Below are 20050 nucleotides of genomic sequence, written 5' to 3'. Positions count from 1 at the left end.
AGTTTGGGCGCACCGAAGTCATCGACAACACGCTCAATCCTGACTTCGTGCGCAAGTTCATTGTGGATTACTTTTTCGAGGAGAAGCAGAACCTCCGTTTTGATCTGTAAGTGGAAGATGGTGCTGAAGATGCAGCCAGGTGGGGAGGAAGATTGCTGGCAGGTAGGACCACAGACCTGTGGTTGAGGGAGGAGCTGAGAAATTAGTGGGAGCCCAGGGTTGGCCTGGGATAGAAGTGACAATTAGCTGAAGTCGCCTGCACCCTTACCAGGAGAGATGGAAAGGGGGAAGAAGAGAGAGAACAATGGCATTCACCCCAGTTCGTCTCAGTTAAGTTGGGGATGGCATCAGGCAAGCTGCTTGGTGCTGGGGAATGTCTGCTGAGGAAAGATCCTGAAGGCAACTCTTGGCTGTGCCTCTGGGAGCCCTTTTCTCCCCTGGCAACCAGGAGGTACCCACTGGCTGCTTCCTCCATCTAAGAGTGTTCTGGGAGAGGGTCCCTGCAGCCTCCCCGCCTGCAGAGGTGGCCTGGCTGATGGGGCTCAGGCATCCAGCATCCGTCGGAACATGAGAGTGCCTTTCTCCTGACATTAAAGATCAGGGTGGAATTTCAGTCTTGGTAAACAGGCTGGGAAGTTTGTGATGTTGTTTTTATGGGGTATGGGATGGTTTGAAAAGTCTTTGCCCCACAGAAGAGTGGTCAGAGTGGGAAAGAAGGGGGTTTGGGATCTTAGGGAGAAAAGGAAAGAATGCAGTGGAAGGAAATGACTTTGGAGGGAGAGATGGGAGGTATTGAGGCTGAGGAGAGTCAACACAGCCTATTGTAGAGAAGTCACCTGGTGACATTTTGGAGAAGGTTGATAAGAGAGTGACCATCCCTCAGCAGGAGTCATCTGGGCCTAGCATGGCTGTTTGGCCACAGAGATGCCAGTGGGTGGGTGGGAGATGCTGGGGGAAGGTTGCAGGTGAGGCTCCAGGTGAGCAGGCCCCCGGTGAGCAGGCCCCAGGTGAGGGGAGGAGGCCAGCTGTAGCATCATGCTGCCTGCAGCCGGCTGAGGTGAAGGTGTCAATGCCTCCCTCCTTCTTGAGTGACCAGGCCTGTGGGCAAGCTGGGCAGGCCTGGGTAAGGTGAAGCTATAAGGGAAGGTCAGAAGCAAGGGCAGCCAAGGCTTGGCTGCAAAGAGCAAAGATGGAGAACTCTGTGAGTGAAGGGAGTGAAAGGTAAGGTGGCTTAGCCACCTGTGAACAGAGCTCATTGATTTAGTTTTTTCCGTTTTTAATGAGGTATAACATATATACAGTGAAGCGCATAAATCTTTGTGCCTACTCCACGATGCATTTTTACATCCGTTTCCACCCCTCTGATGTCACCCAGCTCAAGGACAGAACATGTCCAGCACCCAGAAGGCTCCCTGTCATGCCTTCCAGCCATTACTCCTGGAAATATTCACTGTGTTGGGACCTGTTTTTTGGGGGACAGGGGCCCTGACTCAACTTGAGAACCCAGGCAGGATTGGGCAGAACGTCCGCAGCTGCCTTCATCATTTCTCTGTGTCCCCTGCAGATACGACGTTGACTCTAAGAGTCCTGATTTATCCAAACACGTGAGTTCTGCCAGTGACTGCTCAGCAATTCCATAGTTTCTGAAATGCCATCCTCTGGGTGAGCCTGGGGCTTTGCTGTGATGGAATGTGTGTCCGACGCTGCGTCCTGTCATTTAAGGGCCCTCACGCTTCCAGGAATTGGGTGATGGGGGAGGTGGGATAGCTGTGAGCAGAGTGGGTGACACTGGTCTCTTCTGTTCCCTGGATATGCAGGATTTCCTGGGCCAGGCCTTCTGCACCCTTGGAGAGATTGTGGGGTCCCCTGGGAGCCGCCTGGAAAAGCCCCTCACGTGAGTGTCTGGGTTGCTTTCCCAGTGGTAGGCCAACTTCCCGCCCATTCTGCTGGGGGCTGGCTCAGGATGGGGACAAAGCAGTCAGCTGGCTATGACTGGCATCTGCAGTGTTATTAGGAATAAAGAGACCCCATGCCTCACTGCTCTCACGGGGCTTGTAATCCAGGTATTTCAGGGGAACCCAGGCTGCGTTATTAGAGTCCCATCTCCTGGGAAGGCCCAGGAGGGAATAGACTAGACACCATATAGTCTATTCCCACCATGACCCCTATCATAGTGTGGAAGAAGAAACTGAAGCCCGGAGAGGGGAAGTGACTTGCCCAAGGACACACAGCTAGGAAGAGGGAGAGCTGGGAGCTGGGATTTGAACCCAGGGCTCTACTCACATAGCATATTCCTAAGATTGTTCACAGCTTGTAGGCCAGAGCTGGGTACAGTGAGGCTCCTCCCGTCCCATCCTGTCCCTGATGGTCCCTGACCTTAATTTGCTTTTAGGGAAAAGCTGTTACTCTGAAGCAGGCTCTGGGATGAGGAATCCAAGGCTTCTCACAGTGGAGCCTGATGATGTCTTCAGGGACCAGCCAGGGCTGGCCAGGTGGTGAGGGTGACCTCTCTTGTCCCTATTTCTCAGGAAGTACCAGGGGCAGGGCCCTTGCCTGTATAAACGATTCTTACCTTTCCCCACACTGGGGAACACTGGTCACCATTCTTTGGTGTCCATGTTTCTCTGGACGGCCACCCTCACACTTTGCATTTAAATAAACTAATTTAACTGGATCCCGAGGCTTTTGATTATTTTAGGTTGACACTCTTGGGCAGGGCCCAGGAAAGAGAGGGCAGACTGGGACAGGCATCCAGGCCACAGGGCAAAGAGGCCGGGAAAGGGAGATCATCAGCCCCCCACTTGCTTCTGCCAAGTTCCCACTGGACGCTGTCCCCTCACCATGATCAATAACTGCAGTGTGAACCGGGCACGGTGGCTCACGCCTGTAATCCCAGCACTTTGGGAGGCCAAGGCAATGGATCGCCTGAGCTCAGGAGTTCGAGACCAGCCTGGCCAACATGGTGCAACCTTGTCTCTACTAAAAATACAAAAAAATTAGCTGGGCGTGGTGGTGCACACCTGTAGTCCCAGCTACTCGGGAGGCTGAGGCACGAGAATCACTTGAACCCAGGAGGTTGCAGTGAGCCAAGATTGGGCTACTGTACTCCAACCTGGGCAACAGAGTGAGACTCTGTCTCAAAATAATAATAATAACTGCAATGTGTGTGTGTGTGGTCTCTCTTCCAGATCCTTGCCCGCGACCCCCAGTAACTCATGATAACTTCAGGGCCCCTGGAAATGTTTCCTTGGCCCCCAAAAGGTCTCATCTCTGGGTTCCTAGGAAACAGTGAAAATAGCTATCATTTATTGAGAACGGGGGAAAAGCCCTGTCTTGGGGGTCTCTGTAGCTTATAGAATTTGAGGGCCTCTTGCAAAAAAGCATACAAAATTCACATTCATATTTGCTAGGCCCCTCCCTCTTAGGACTTATTTCTAACAGTTTTCATTCGTAATTTTATATTCTTTCTCTAGGAACATCTGCCCCTGTGCCCACTTCAGTGTTAACCATGTGCTGAGTGTAGCATACCCATTAGCATCTGCTCTTTCCAGCAGCACCCCCACCTGTGGCTTTACCTGGGTTGCCAGGATGGAGATGCCCTATGAGGGAGGGTGTCTGTGCTTCCCAACTCCCAGCTGCCTGGGTCCAAAGCCACTAGTCATTTGGGTTTGTTTCCTTCCTGCTCTCACCTGGTCCACCGTTGGTGACAGGAAACACCCTCTGGGGGTGGGGGAGTATTGAGGGAGACTTCCTATGGAGATGGCTTTTGAAACTGAGCCTTAAAGGACAAGCAAGATCTAAAATATAGAGGTTGGCAGGGCGCAGTAGCTCATGCCTGTAATCCCAGCACTGTGGGAGGCCGAGGCGGGTGGATCACCTGAGGTCGGGAGTTTGAGACCAGCCTGACCAACATGGAGAAACCTTGTCTCTACTAAAAATATAAAAATTAGCCTGGCGTGGTGGCACATGCCTGTAGTCCCAGCTACTAGGGAGGCTGAGGCAGGAGAATCGCTTGAACCCAGGAGGCGGAGGTTGCAGTGAGCTGAGATTACACCACTGCACTCTAGCCTGGGAGACAGAACGAGATTCCATCTCAAAAATAAAATAAAATAAAATACAGAGGTTGACGGCAATGTTGGAGGAGGAGGTGGACCTTTTACCCCATCAAAGATTTCACGTGTCTTAGTTTAGTTGTCTTCCTGACTAAACCCTGTGAACAGCTCCTGTTTACTGGGCATCTATTTTGGGCCAGGCATGAGGGTCAGTGTTTTGCTTGTGAAATCTGTGTTAGTTCGCTGGGACCATTGTGGCAAATACCACAAACTGAGTGGCTTAAATAAGAAAAATTGATTTTCTCACAATTCTGGCGGCTAGACGTCAGAGATCAAGATGTCAACAGAGTTCATGTCTTCTGAGGATGGCTGTCTTCTTTTTCATCTCTGTGTCTTCACATTGTCATCTCTCTGTACACCTCTGTGTCCTAGTCACCTCTTCTTATGAGGACACCAGCCATTGGATTAGGGTCCACTGCCATGACCTCATTTTACCTTAATTACCTCCTTAAAGACCCTATCTCCAGGCTGGGCATGGTGGCTCACGCCTGTAATCCAATCACTTTGGAAGGCCAAGGTGGGCAGATCACCTGAGGTCAGGAGTTCGAGACCATCCTGGCCAACATGGTGAAACCTCGTCTCTACTAAAAATACAAAAATTAGCCGGGCATGGTGGTGCGTGCCTGTAGTCCCAGCCACCTGGGAGGCTGAGGCAGGATAATCACTTGAACCTGGTAGGTGGAGGTTGCGGTGAGCCGAGATCACGCCACTGCACTCCAGCCTGGGTGACAGAGCGAGACTCTGTTTCAAAAATAAAAATGAAAATAAAAAAATTAAAAAGACTCTATTTCCAAATATAGTCACATTCTGAGGACCTGGATATTAAGATTTCAATACATGAATTTTGGGGGATAGAGTTCAGCCCATATCATGATCTCATGTGATTCTTCCAGCAGTCTCCCCATCTTGCAGTCTGGATGCGGAGTCTGGAAAGGGAGAACAGGGGTTCCCAAACTGCAGCAGGTACCAGTGTCACCAAAGATTGCCGGGCTCCACCCCGCAGAGTTCCTGATCCTGTGGGTATGGGCTCGGCCTGGGAATTTACATTCCTATTAATAACATTCCCAGGACATGCTGGTGCTGCTGGTCTGGGCATCCCACCTTGAGAACCACTGAAGGAGAGGAATTTGCCCAGAAGAAGGACTCCACTTGCTCTGGCCTGTGGCTTTGATCGTGTTTTAATGACTTCCAGAGCAGCCGCTTGTCTCCAAGCATCTGGATGCCAAGTGCGCTGGCCTGTCTGGGTGGGGGTACTCAGCTCATGGCATGCTCTCTCTCCCCCTCTCTCTCCACAGGATAGGCGCATTCAGCCTGAATTCCAGGACGGGCAAACCCATGCCAGCTGTGTCCAACGGGTAGGTTGCCAGACATCTCTGGCCCTGGAGTCCTTAGACATTCAGCCAGCTCTGCAAAGGGGGCCTCAGAGTCTGGGCCTCGTCCCTGCTCCCATCACTGCGAATTTGGCCCTGATCTGGGGACAGAGAGTCCTGGGTTCCTCCTTAGGCTCCCAGGCTCTTTGGGTCCTGAACAGAGGCCCCCACTCGGCAGTGGGCCCCTCCCCCATCCAAGCTAGAGCTTGGGCATCTCAAGCCCCAGTGGCTCCTGGGACTTCAGAGAGAGGGTGGGGCTTACAGGTGGGGGATGTTGTCTAGGAATAGTGGGGCTGGGCACTCTCTGTTCCCTTCCCCTCTCCCTGGCCTGGCTTCTCTAGGCCCCCAATCCCCACCCTTCTCTCCCCCTCTTTCCTCCCCTGTCTTTATCCTTTCCCCCCTGTTCCCCTCCCTTGTTTTGGCTGCTGGATGTCCGCCTCCTCCTCACCACAGAGTAGATCCAGCTGAATCCCCACTTTTCACGTTTGCTCGTTTGCTCGCCAGCTGCGGTGGGCCAGCCTCACTCCACCACCCTGACCATCTGGTTTCGGCTGGCCTCATGCAAATGTGGCCAACGCAGAGCCTCCCCCTCCTTCCCTCCCCTTCTTTCCCGGTTGGGGAGTTCCCACCCTGGCTTCTTTCTCACGCCCACTCACCCACCGGGGCTGGAGGTGGGGGTGTGCAGGGCAGGGAACCTCTGCCTGGAGGGGCCTCTGCAGAAGGGCATTTTGTTGGGGTAAGCAGAGCTCCCCTGGCCTTCCCTGAGAGCTCTCAGGAATTGAGGTTGCAGCAGCTGGATATGCCACTGCACCAGCTGCAGGTGGGGAAGGGGCCTCCAGCGGGCCCAGGGATGCTCACAGCCCAGGGAGAGCATGGATGCTAATTCACCTGGAGAGTAGAGAAGCAGCAACTGGGGAGGCAGCAGGAGTCAGACAGAGATACAAAGACAGGGAGGGAGGGAGAGAGAGAAAGGAAGGCCAAGAAGGTGGGAGCAGGTTGGGGCTGGAGAGGAGGGAAAGAAGGATCGGAAATAGAAGAAGGACTCAGAGGCAAAGAGAGGAACAGATGGAGAAACATGGGGCGGAGGAGGCTGGCGTGGAGGATTCTATCTCCCTGGGCAAACAAATCATGTCTTTACTACCATGGAGGACCAGACCAGCGGGTGGGGAAGGGCTTTGAGGCACTCAGCTCAGCTGCCCAAGTCTAGGGGGACAACCTGGCAGGCACTGTCCCCTGTCCGTGGCAGGGGATGCCCCAGATGTGGCCCCTGCTCTGCTCACCTGATTTGGAGAGATCTGGGCTGTCCTGCCAGCCCTCCAGGGCCGGCTTCCCTTCCTCCCCTGCCTCCTCTGTTTGAGAGCCTCTCCCTCCAATAGCTGGTGCTGGGAAGAGCTCCATCAGTGGTTCTCAAAGTGTGTTCCACAGACAGCATGCTGGTGGCCCTGTGGCTGGCCTGAGGTGTGAGGCTGGATTTTACCAGCATTGCACAATTGTGAAGTAAAGGGTGTAGGGAGGGGGATGCTGCTCACTGCGGGCCTTCTCTGTGCCAAGCACTGTGTGGTATATACGGTCACACTCATTATATAGGGGAGAAAACTGAGGCTCAGAGAGGTACAGGAATGAGCCCAAAGTCACAGAGCTGCTGGACAATCCGACATTTTCCTCTCCCTCCCAGTGGCCCCTGACTACACTGGGACTCCCCCACCTCTGGCTTAGTCCCAAACATTAGAGTGGGCTGGGATGGTGCCTGAAGGAGGGGGTCCTATCTAACCAGGGGAAGAGGTGGTTCAGTTCCCCTGGGTGGAGCCCCAGCCGAAGAACTTGCCCTCCTGGAGGGATGTGCTGGGGTGGACCGACTTCACGGACCTTGACCTGGTTGCCTACTTCACTGGGGAGCTGCACAGTCGGCTGGGATCTCTCACTCCCAGGGAGACCCCAGCCAAGGCATTTAAGGGGAGGTAGCCATGGGAAGGAGCCTGGGCAAGCTGCCAGCAAGGGCCACCAGCCCTCCTGCCTTCCTCCCTCCCGTGACACATCAGAGTGGCTCAGAGCTGGACTGTCCCGGGACGCTGGGGGTCAGCTGGGTGTGAGGTGGGGTGGCTAGCCCATGAGGTCTTTTGCCCACAGAAGTGGTCTTTGGATGGAAAGTTTGAGAACCACTGGTCTGGAAGCCTCCGGGTGAGTCTGGATGCTTTTCCAATTCTAGGACTTTCACTGCAGGCACTACCCTTCCTGGTGGGCTCTCGGGGAGCAGGGGTGGGGCAGCTCCAGGCTCGGGGACCCGGTCCCAGGAAGCAGTGCACTAGGCCACACTGCCACAAGGATCTCAGGAGACTCTGTCTTCTCAGGGGCTTTGGGGCGATCTGCTGGATGGTAGGGGGAGGGGGAGGATGGGCAGGGGGCTGATTGAGGGAGTGTCAGGTTTATGGCTCTGTCTTTGTCTGGCTTTCCATTCTTTCATCTTCTCCTCTCCCAGTGGTGTCCCAGGAAAGAAATGTGGCACCATCATCCTGTCCGCTGAGGAGCTCAGCAACTGTAGGGTGAGTGGCAGAGGACTCCAGCACAGGACGTGGTTGGGGTGGGGGTGATGGAGTGCAGGCTGGCCTCCCTGAGCCCCTGGAGGGAATCGAGGGTAGACAGGGCTCCTGATGCTGACCTGGCTGTCATAGAATTTTGCAACATCAGAGCTAGTGGGTGTTTTCCCTTTTTATAGCTGAGCAGACTGAGGCCCGGAGAGGAGAAGGAGCTCACCCACAGTCAGCAGCAGAGCCCAGCTGAGCCCCGTCCCCTAGCTCCCATGCCAGGGCTCCCTCCCCTCCCCATCACAGCCGCCACTCACGTGTCCTTGAGCCGAGACTGCCTTGGCACCAACACTGTGGCAGCAAAGACCTTTTCAGTCTTGAAGGAAGCCTGGGTGCTTGACATTTAGCTGTCATTTTTCACTTTCAGCTCTGGAGTAGGGTGACACCCTGCATGGGGCGGATGGAGTGTGTCTGTGCGTACGCATGTGTTGGGAAGAAGTCTGCAGTCCCAAGCAGCCCTTGGTCTTGCTTTTTCTGTGGGACTGTGGGGGAGCAGGAGATGGGGACAGCTGAGCACACAAAGAAGGGGCTCAGGGGACCTCATGATTAATAATAATGATAAAGTATCATAATGGTGATGGTCAGTATTTGTCAAGTAATAGGCACTTTACATAAGTTATCGCTGCTCTTGACAATCATCCTAAGAGGCAGGTACTAAAATGTTACTCCCATTCTATGGATGAGGAAATCGAGGCTCAGAGAGGCAAAGTCACCTGCTCAAGGATGACAAACAGCAGAGCCATGATTCTACTCCAGGTCAGCTTGATTCTAAGATCCGGGCTCAGCCCCAAAAGCACCACCATCTAACCTAAGAGTGGCTATAAAAGTGGGAAAGTGGTGGGGCTTGGAGAGAAGAGGAGGCTGGGACAGATGCAGGGAGAGGCAGGGTGCAAGCGTAAACAAAGCCTGGGCTACCCTGGGAACACAGCTTCCCATGGAGCTGGGAGGGATGACCAGGAGAAACAAGATTTTCCTACCTTCCTGGGAGGTCAGTGCTATGGATCAGCTATCAATCAATATTTACCCTACTAGAAATTTAAACAGAATTTTAATGTATGTATTAATTCCTTTAAAAATAATTTAATTCCTTTAAAAATAACGATAGTTGAACCCATTACGGGTCAACATAAATAACGCATTTTTGGGGGCCGGGCGCGGTGGCTCACGCCTGTAATCCCAGCACTTTGGGAGGCCAAGGCAGGCAGATCACGAGGTCAGGAGTTCGAGACCAGCCTGGCCAGCATGGTGAAACCCCGTCTCTACTAAAAACACAAAAAATTAGCTGGGCCCTGCAGGCAGAGGCTGCAGTGAGCTGAGATTGGAATCTCGGCTCCTCTGCACTCCAGCCTGGGCGACAGAGCGAGACTCCATCTCAAAAAATAAATAAATAAAATAACACATATTTTGAAAAACAACAATAACTCCCAATAATCATTTAATGAGAAGAGTGGCCTTGTTTTACATTTTTGCAAATCTCTTTAATGTCTGACTTAATGGAAGACATCTGGATTCTCATAGCTGCTTCTGTAGTCAATCTGTTGTGAAATCCCTGTCAGATAACCTCTGGAAAACTCTTCATCTTAGCATTATTATGTAGATAGTTTTGACCCCACAGATCCCTCGGGGTTCCTGGTCCATACTTTGAGAGCTGCTGGTATAGAGGTATAACAGTGTTAGAGAACATTAATTGAGTCATTATTTTGGGCCATACACTGTGCTAAGTGGTTTACATGTATTGACTTACTTATCTAATGTATTATAATATATAATGTAGTATGTAGTATGATGTGTTATAACATCTGATGAATTACGGTCCTCATTAATTTTCCTCACTTTTATAGATAAGGAAACTGAAGCACAGAGAGGTTAATTGATCTGTCCAAGGTCACACAGCCACTGAGTAGAAGAGATTTGAAACTTGGCAGTTTGGTTCTAGAGCCAAGGTCTTTAACCACTGGACTGTGGTGTTACAAACTCTGTTTCCAAGGACTTCCAGTGGAAGAATAAGACACACGAACACAGAATCGATCGTACAGGGCAGTCTAGAGATGACCAAAAAAATTCATATGTGACTGCTCACCCGGGTTGCTTATCTGTTAATCTCAGTGGATCTGAAGGCACTTGACAGTGGGAATGAACCCCACCCAATGTGCACCCCCAGGGCAGGACTCGGGGTGCAGTAGGCATTCCCGAGGACCCATCACGAATATGGGACTGAATGATTAGGAAGCACAGACCGAGTGTTCAGCACCAGGTCATGGACAAAACACACGTGTCCGCTGAGGATCTGGATGCCACTGGAGTTCAGACAAGGGAGAGAAATCAGTTGCCCTGTGGAACAGAGCTGTTGCAGCTCCCAGAGCCTCCGTTTTCCACCTGCAGCTTGGCGCTGATAGGGTTGCTGTGAGGATTAAAGGAGTTCATGAACGTGAGTGTGTCTAACGGATGCCTAGGAAAGGGTGCATCTGAATTCCTTGAACCTAAATTCAGCGTTTCCCCAAGCTTCTAGCCCAGCTGGTGACTTTCTTCCTAGTTTATAACCAAATAAAGTCACATACATGAAAGCGCTTTGGAAATTCTAACGCTCTAGACAATGCTGGTGGCCATTACTGGTCTAGCATTCCAGGGGTTGGTAAGCAGTCTTAGGTTTAATACCTATCAGGTGTTAAACCCTTCCTCTTCCTCCTTCTTCCCCAGTCCTCCCTACTCCTTCACCCAGGGATAGCAGCAGTTTTCTTGATTTAAGCTGTTCCAGCACCAGGGGTCTATGTCAGGGGCAGAGAGTGCCCTCCCTTCCTCCTGAGATTGTCAGCTCCTTTTCTTCTGGGGCATCTTTAGCTGAGTTCTGTCTCTCCCTAGAATCCTTGCAAGGAAAAGAGACTAATTCCCAGCATCTGGCTGAATTAAAATAATTACATCTGAACAGCTTTGCTTCGTCTTTCCAGCTCAGCATTCAGTGGGAGGATCAAAGGAAGAGGGTGGGGTCTGAGAGATGATTTTTCACCAGAGCAGGGCTTCCTGCTCAAATGAATACATTTTGCCGAAGTAGACAAACCCTCTCTTCATCCATGGGGACGACGTGGGCGGGTGGGAACCAGCAAAGGATGACAGTGGACTCCAGTGTGTCACCAGCATAGTTTGACAGGTTATAGAAAAGCCTTGTTCATCTGGAATTTAAATGTCAAAGAAGTTCCCACAATCAGAATTTGATCCAAATACTATCGAATGGTACTTGATGTTGACAGTGATGAGGCTGGTCTCCCGAAGGGCCTTCTGAATCACCCAAGGTTCAATTCTGCTCAGCAGTAAAACGATTGTTACTGCCTGTAATAAGCAGTAAAACGATTGTTACTGCCTGTAATACTGGCCAACATTGGTTTACCGAGACCCTCTTATTTAGTCTTATTTGATTCTGACCGCAAGGCTGGGGGGCTGGGTAGGTGTGAGTAACCCTGTTTTACGGATGCAGAGAAGTTAGTGGTCTGCCTAAGATTGCTGGGATTCTAGCTCAGGCCTTGGACTCCTAATCCTCAGTCTTTCCCTCACCCCTGGAGCCTCGAGTCCTCACGGTACACGGAACAGTCACCGACCTTCTGTTCCTTGTGGGGCTACTGCCCTCAGCAGGCAGGCTGGCTTTGAGCAGTGGAGGTTGGGGTTCACGCCTATAATCCCAGCACTTTGAGAGGCTGAGCAAGGCAGGAGAATAGCTTGAGCTCAGGAGTTCGAGACCAACCTGGACATCATAGTGAGACCCCCCCCGACCATCTCTACAAAAAAAATTTTTTAAATTAGCAGGGTGTGGTGGTGCACGCCTGTGGTCCCAGCTACTCAGGAGGCTGGGGTAGGAGGGTCACTTGAGCTTGGGAGGTCAAAGCTGCAGTGAACCATGATTGCACCAATGCACTGAAGCCTGGGGCACAGAGTGAGACCCTGTCAAAAAAAAAAAAAAAAAAGAAAAGGTAGGGGTTGTTGTCAATACAGACGGTTGGATAGCTCTTTGCCCTCCACTTACCAGCCCCTTGGTTCCCCCTAGAGACCTGTCAGCCACCCAGACCTGCCTTGCTCTGGAGTCAGGACTTCCCGGCTCAGGATAGTACATCTTTACCACCTCCTAGTCAGGTCCTTCCACCCAACTGGCCGTCCCAGCCAGGATGGTGGCGGTGGTCATGGAGGAGGCAGTGATGGAGGAAGAAGGGTGTGCCTCATCTCTCTCCTGCAAAGGGAGTTATAACTTCACACCATAACTGCCCCTGGGGGCCTCCCTACCCCTTAGGTGTCACCAGCGTGCTCATGTATTCTTTCATTTCAGTTCAGGAAATATGCTTTGACTGAGTCCCTGCTGTCCCAGAATTTTTAATTTAGTATGAGAGATAGAAATGCCAGCCAGCAATCACATTACAGCAGTGGTCCTCAGCCCTGGCAGATCCAGCGCCTCTTCTTACAACAACTATTTTATCACACTCTTGACTATCCCAAAGGAAAATGTGTAGATACTATGTAATATGCCAATATATATAGACAGGTGGGAGAATGAACCCTTCCAGTTACCTGGGGAATATTGGTCCAAGCAGACAGAACAGCCAGTGCAAAGGCCCTGGGGCAGGAGTGATGGATGAGGAATCGGAAAGATGAGACTGTGGGTGGTGATGGTGGGAGTTGGGGCCAGATTGTGTGGGACCTCATAGCTGGGGAACTTAGCAGCCTGGATCCCAACACAATCAAAACTTTTGTTGTTCCAAAGACAAGCTTCAGGGAGAGGCCATTTTCTCTACCTGAAAGATGAGGGAAGAAGGAAGAGCCATGGAGAAAGAGAGATGAGAAGGAAGAGTCAAGTTAAGTGGGGGAGGTGGTGAAGTTTCTCTGAGACTCGGAAGTATGCAGGTTGATACATAGGAGAGTCGTGTGTTGTGGCTGGGACCGATATGAGCATCCCGTGTAACCAGCATTCAAACATCACCCTTCTTAAGGTTAGTTTGAATTTTTTTGGTCTTAGAAATAATCTATCTGGCTTTTAAAAAGCCAAAACAAAACAAAAGCATTTCTTCCTGATGCTAAAAAAAATTACATATTCATTATGGACGAGTTGGAAAATACAGAAAAATATAAACAGCATGGAAAAGTCACCCAGATATAATCACTGTTGACATTTTGATGTGCTTCCTCCAAGGCTTTCTTGCTGAGTGTCCATGTACGTAATTTTTCTTATAATTGATATAATATAGTATCCAGTTTTATAGCCTGCCTTTTCCTGTATCATTATACATTTTTAGAAAACATGCACTTAATAGCTGCATGTTATTTCTCTATTGTATGGATGGGCTATAATTTATCAAAGCTGTTCTTTTTAGGAAACAGTATAAATAATACTGTAGTGAACATCCTCATATCCAAATCGTCCTGTTTTTCTTTTGAACATCAGTTGATGGATTTTGGTTAGTATCCCAGAAACACAGGCTCAGTGAGTGGGAGGGAAAACGGTCAATCTGGGGTTTTTGGCCTCTGAATGACCAAATCAACAGATACACAACTGATTGGATTGTTTGGGAAGTCAGTCATTAAGACAACAAAGAAAAGCTAGCTTGGCCTCAACGTGGTTATTACAGTCGATGCATAAAGACAGGCCCAGGCTCTCAGACCAGCTTCTGTGCCCACCATCTGTGTACAAATAACCTCCAGCCTGTGGGGTGTTCGCTGACGTCCCAGGTTTCCTGCTTCTGCCGTCCTATCCCATGAGCCCAGCTCCAGCCTCCTCCTCCTAGAGGGCCCTACTCACAGAATCACCCCCAGCTCCTGGTGTGTTTCCTCCTACTGGAGTGCTGATTCTTTTTCTTTTTCATTGATGTCTTATTTTTTTCTGACTAAAAAAGACAATATGTTAATTCTAGGAGGTTTGGAAAATCCAGCACATTTTAAGGAGAAGAAAATAAATGTACCGTGGCCCTTCTTTTTAATTTTTTTTTTTTTTTTTTTTTTGAGACGGAGTCTTGCTCTGTCACCCAGGCTGGAGTGCAGTGCCACAGTCTCAGCTGACTACAACCTCCACCTCCCGGGTTCAAGCAATTCTCCTGCCACAGCCTCCCGAGTATCTGGGATTATAGGCATGCATCACCACACCTGGCTAATTTTTGTGTTTTTGGTACAGATGGGGTTTCACCATGTTGGCCAGGCTGATTTTGAACTCCTGGCCTCGAGTGATCTGCCCACCTTGGCCTCCCAAAGTGCTGGGATTACAGGCGTGAGCCACAGCGTCAGGCCTAAATTTTTTAAATTGTTATTTTTTTAGAGATGGAGGTCTCACTATGTTGCCCAGGCTGGTCTCAAACTCCTGGCCTCAAACCATACTACTGCCTCAGCCTTCTGAGTAGCTGGGGTTCCAGGTATGAGCCACTGTTCCTGGCTTTAAAAGTGCTTCTTAGGGCATGTAAGTTGTAAGGCACGGTGATTAAGAACTTGAGCTTTGGATCCAGACCAAAAGCCATTGCTTACTCCCTATGTGACCCTGGGCAAGTTACTTTTCTGTGCCTCTGCTTCACTTATAAAATGTCTTCATTTAAAATTTTGATATTCTGTTTATTATAGCTTTTGCATTGATTTTGATTTTTTAAATGTCACATTAAAAAAAATTTTTTTGATGACCAAAATTTTGAGTCCCCTTTAAATTTTGCACTCACCTCATACTTGTTCTGAATCTGGAAGCTGCCATTGAGACCCAACAGCCTTCTTCTGTTCTCCCCCTGACCTCTAACCTTCACAGCCCTCTTCAGGGGAGGGAGGGCTAACATGCCAGAGCAGACCAGGCCACTCTGGAGAGCAAGGCTGTTTGCTATAATCTCCCCAGCAGCCCCATTAACATGCGGAGAGATGCAAATGGAGGCAATCCTGATGTTTTAGAAGAACTTAATATGTTTTTTAAAAAGATAGGGTGAAAGACAGAAATTGCAGGAAATTATATATTGCAGGAGCTGCTTTATCTTCTCTGTGATTGATTCCAGTGATGCTTCTGGTGGGAATGGCATTTCTTTTCTTTCTTTTTTTTTTTTTTTCCTCTCTCTCTCTTTGTTTTTGAGATGGAGTTGTCCAGGCTGGAGTGCAGTGGCATGATCATGGCTCACTGCAACCTCCACCTCTTGGGCTCAATCCTTCCACCTCAGCCTCCTGAGTAGCTGGGACTACAGGTGCGCACCACCACACATGGCTATTTTTATGTATTTTTAGTAGAGATGGGGTTTCACCATGTTGTCCAGGCTGGTCTCGAAATCCTGGGCTCCGGCGATCCTCCTACTTCGGCCTCCCAAAGTGCTGAGACTACAGTTGTGCACCATCATGCCCAGCCGAGGGCACGGCATTTCATGTGCTCAGAGAGCACGGCTCTCAGGCTGAGGCTGTCAAACAGCTGAACCTCTGACCCTCAGCCAGAATTTGCTGCTCTGTTATCCTGCTGGCCCTGTCCATCTTATTGCCACTTTCTCCAGCCTCTTCTTGGGTTCACACATATATCAAGGGGTTGAACCATTCACAAGCTTCCACTTGTTCCTATGACTGTTGACGAAAGGCAGAGTGACCTTCCAAGGCACAGCCCCCAGGCGGTTAGTTACACACTCTTTGTCTCAAGGACTTCCCTGTGGCATGGGTACCCATTAGGGAGGAAGCTTGCCTTCGTTTCAGTCTAGAAATTTCTCTGAAGGCCTGTTTTATCCCCCACAGAGTCTACAATGGTGCAACAATGCAGATGATCACAGTGGGCTTTTGGCAAATGTTTCTGGGTCTAGATTGTATTAGGGAGGGCAGATAAGGCTAAGGAACAAAATCAGCTGCCAACCCCCCAGCAATGCCTCACTTATCTGCCATCAGGGTTAGAGGGAGAAAGTGTTGCACACTGGCGGATTTTTCCAGTTAGCTGAGTTTCAGAGCCAATCTTTTGTTTTTTTTTTAATTTTAACTAGTTTGCACAGAGGCCTTTCTAAAATGGATTTCACACTTCTCTGACTTCTCAAACTGAGGTTAGAATGTAATTAAACTTATCTTGATGACTTGAGGTCATCATTTGGAATCTCAGTTATTAATCTTTGGAGCCAGACTGTCTTGTTCCCATCTTAGCACCTCTTGCTAGCTGTGTGACTTTAAGCAAGGGTGTTAACCTCTCTGTGCTTTGGTTTCCTCATCTTTAAAATGGGAATAATAGCCAGGTGCAGTGGGTCACATCTGTAATTCCAACACTTTGGGAGGCTGAAGTGGGCAGATCGCTTGACCTCAGGAGTTCAACACCAGCCTGGGCAACATAGCAAGACCCTGTCTCTGCAAAAAAAATTTAAAAATCTAGCTGGGCATGGGGCATTGTGGCACACACCTGTGGTCCCAGCTTCTCAGGAGCCTAAGGCAGGGGGATCGCTTGAGCCCAGGAGGTTGAGGCTGTAGTGAGCGGAGATCGCACCACTGCACTCCAGCCTGGGTGACAGAGAGAGAGAGAGAACCTGTCTGAAAAACAAAAAAGGAATAACAGTGCCTTCCTCATAGAGTTGTTGAAAGGATTCAATGAATTAATACATATAACATTATATCTACCTACTATAGCACGTACTAGGTAGAACCTTTTTTTTTTTTTTTTTTTTTTTACTTTTACTGCAAGTTCAGGGGTATATGTACAGGTTTGTTATGTAGGTTAACTTGTGTTATGGGGGTTTGTTGTGCAGATTATTTCACCCCTAGGTATTAAGCCTAGCACCCATTAGTTATTTTTCCTGATCCTCTCCTTCCTCCCACCCTCCACCCTCTGATAGGCCCCAGTGTGTGTTGTTCCCCTCTGTGTGCCTGTGTGGGTAGAACCATATTATATTGCCATTTTCATAGGCAAACAACAGCTGATTATTGGCAATTTCATATGGTTCACCCCAGTATGAGGTGGCACTCTGCAAGTGTTACCTCCTGCTCTGTGTGAGGCACTGTGGACGAGGATGTGACACAGGCCATCTCCTTTCGCCTTCTCCACAGGCTCACAAGGGGGCGCTATTCTTCTACATTACCCAGCCTCAGAGAGGTTAAGTTACCCACTAGGAGCTGCTCAGCCGGGAGGTGGCGGAGCTAGGATTCCAACCAGGTGGCCCTTGGCTCCTTTGTGCCGTTTTGTGTGTGTGTGTGTGTGTGTGTGTGTGTGTGTGTGTGTGTGTGTGTGTGTGTTTTGGTTTTTGTTTTATTATTTGAGACAGAGTCTCGCTCTTGTTGCCCAGGCTGGAGTGTAGTGGCGCGATCTCGGCTCACTGCAACCTCCACCTCCCAGGTTCTAGCGATTCTCCTGCCTCAGCCTCCCAAGTAGCTAGGATTACAGGCATGCCCGGCTAATTTTTGTATTTTTAGTAGAGACGGGGTTTTGGCATGTTGGTCAGACTGGTCTCAAACTCCTGAGCTCAGGTGATCCACCGCCTCGGCCCCCCGGAGTGCTGGGATTACAGGCATGAGCCACTGTGCCTGTCCCTTTGTGCCATTTTTCGCCATCGGGTGCTAGGCTGAGACAGCAGCCCTCCCAGTGGAGCACTGAATGTCCCTGGAACTTATGGCCTGTCAAGTTCTTTCATTTTTTCTAATATTTCTCCCCCATTCCTGATCTCACAGGGCCTGAGGGTTTCCTAGGAAGCAAAACTAAGAGCTGTTGTCTCTGGATTTTGTGGCCTCTGTTTGGTTGTTTCAAGTGTATGCATTTTATAGTCAACCAGTGCAAGCTAAACAGGTCCTGGGTGGCTTGCCTGTGTTTCTCCAGGTAAGAGTGTCACTCAGGCGACTTCCAGATTTGTGCGAGGTCATGATGATGACAACCAAACCCTGGCCAGGGCTGGGAAGGCTGGGGGGATCCTGGCTTTCCTCACTGTCCCCTGAGTGCCACTGCTCCCCACAAGAGATAGCTATTTCAGTGTTTCCCATGTGGCATCTACTGCTCAGCTTAAAAGGATTGTGGTGGTCATCCCATTCGACGCTCCACAGACGAGGAAACTGAGGCTCTGAGAGCTTGAGTGACCTGCTCAAGGCTATGCAGAGCCAGGACTAGAGCTCTGAGCTCTGAGTTCCTTGCTGGGGCCATCCCTGCTGCTCCCCTGGGAATCTGGGCCTCTCTTGGTGGTTTTCTGATGCCACTGCGGGTCACCTCTGTGGGAAGGAGACAGGGCCAGCTGCAGAGGCGTGTGGCCTGTGTAGTCATACGGGGACCTGTGCTTGGTTTAATGCTCTGCTGTCACTATCTTGAATCTCCTGATTGTTTTTGAACAGGGGGCCTCACGTTTTCCATCTGCTCTGGGCCCCCCAATTTATACAGCCAGCGAGTAGCCCATCAAGTCCTGGGCCACATCCCTGTCCCAGGACATGGATGGGGCTCCCTTGGGGGGCATTTAAAGTGTTCCTTCCATCCAGCATGAGATGGGATTAGAACTTTCTCCTGAGGAGGGTGTGCCTGCCCTGCTGCTTTAGAAGCCTAGGGACTTTTCTGGAGGGATAAGAGTGAAAACTCTGAAATCTGACTGTCTGAGTTACGCACTCTAGGACTTTGGGCATATGATTTAACCTCTAAAAACCTCAGTTTCTTCATCTGTAAAATAGGGAAACAAGAGTTATTTTGTGTGGTTGTATAAAGTATGAAGGCTTAACACAGGTCCTAGCATCTAGTAAGTGCTCAGTAAGTCAGCTGTTCTTTTATTCGGGGCCTGAGGTCCTAGATTTCTCTGGAGGCTCCAGGATTCTTGGAGCTTCTAGGGCCTTGGAAGCCCCCAATCTAGCTTCCTTCTCCCTGTCTTGTGGGCGATGATGAGAGGCATAATAAAAGTCGTCATTACCTGGGCACCTCCATGGGCAGGTCATTCTGTCTCCAGCACCACCTGTGCTTACAGCCTCTTCCCCATCCCAGGGTAACCGGAATGCAGCCCCTCCCTGCCCAGGCAAGCCCAGAGTCTGAAGAAATCAGCCAATTCTAAAGAAAACAGGGAAGTGGTGAAATGTAATTTGTTCTCTTTCAGGGGGGCAGAGTGGTACTGGAAGAGGCATGACTTTGAAATTAGTTTATTTATGTGTGAATTTTCTGCTTTACCAGTTACCAGCTGGTGATCTCGGTCAGGTCACCTAACTTCTCCAACCTCCAGCTTCCTCACTTGTAAAAAGTAACAAAGGATTATTTTGAGGACTAAATATGATAAGGGGTGTAAAGTGCTGAGCTCAGTGACTGTCCTACACGGACGGCATCTAATAAATGTTGAATGAATGAGTGAGTGAGTGAATGAATGGAGGCTGTGTTTGTTGTCATCAGATGTCCCCGAGGGAAGGCATGTGAGGTGCTGGAGGTGGGAGTGGGGCAGGGACAGAGGTCACACACACTGTGGCTGGGCAGGGAAACAGGTGTTCAAATAATAACAGCTCACACGCACACAGCGCTGTACTCCTGTTAACTCACTTTATCTCACGAGCCTATGAGATGGGCACTGCCATTACCTCCATTTTATAAGTAGGGAAACTGAGCACACAGAGGGTGAATAACTTGCCTTAAGTCACGCAGCTAAGGAGGGATGGGATTGGGACTGAAGTAGGCAGCCTGGCTCCAGCAGCCGTATTCCTAACCACCGTAGCCACCGCTGAACCTTGTCACTGAGTCCTTCAACTTCATGGGAGCTACGTCTTCTTCTCTGCCACCGTTTTGGTCCTCACTGGGCTGTGGGTCACCCTTCTCAAGACACTCCCCCTCATTAAGAGGAAGGGGGGGCCAGGTGCGGTGGCTTACGCCTGTAATCCCAGCACTTTGGGAGGCCAAGGCGGGCGGATCATGAGGTCAGAATATCGAGACCATCTTGGCTAACACAGTGAAACCCCATCTCTACTAAAAATACAAAAAATTAGCTGGGTGTGGTGGCAGGCGCCTGTAGTCCCAGCTACTCAGGAGGCTGAGCAGGAGAATGGCATGGACCTGGGAGGCGGAGCTTGCAGTGAGCCGAGATGGCGCCACTGCACTCCAGCCTGG

At 50.1% G+C, this 20050-nt stretch overlaps 1 protein-coding gene across 7 annotated transcripts in view; it reads left to right on the top strand.

Moving 5' to 3' along the window:
- Positions 1–20050, top strand: part of CPNE5 (copine 5) — a 99444-nt gene that overhangs the window by 40153 nt on the left and 39241 nt on the right. For 3 of the 7 annotated variants that reach the window (XM_019029480.4, XM_055390305.2, XM_055390309.2), the window contains exons 4-9: positions 3–106; positions 1565–1604; positions 1818–1894; positions 5408–5467; positions 7610–7660; positions 7959–8022. In XM_019029480.4, the coding sequence (XP_018885025.1) occupies positions 3–106; positions 1565–1604; positions 1818–1894; positions 5408–5467; positions 7610–7660; positions 7959–8022 (396 nt within the window). The remainder of the gene's footprint in view (positions 1–2; positions 107–1564; positions 1605–1817; positions 1895–5407; positions 5468–7609; positions 7661–7958; positions 8023–20050) is intronic. The other 4 variants (XM_055390308.2, XM_055390306.2, XM_004043925.5 and 1 more) reach the window with 2 other exon arrangements.

Source organism: Gorilla gorilla, chromosome 5, assembly GCF_029281585.2.
Source record: "Gorilla gorilla gorilla isolate KB3781 chromosome 5, NHGRI_mGorGor1-v2.1_pri, whole genome shotgun sequence".
NCBI lineage: Eukaryota > Metazoa > Chordata > Mammalia > Primates > Hominidae > Gorilla > Gorilla gorilla.
The sequence above is the reverse complement of the archived record's forward strand: the minus strand, read 5'-3'. Positions and strand labels throughout refer to the sequence as shown.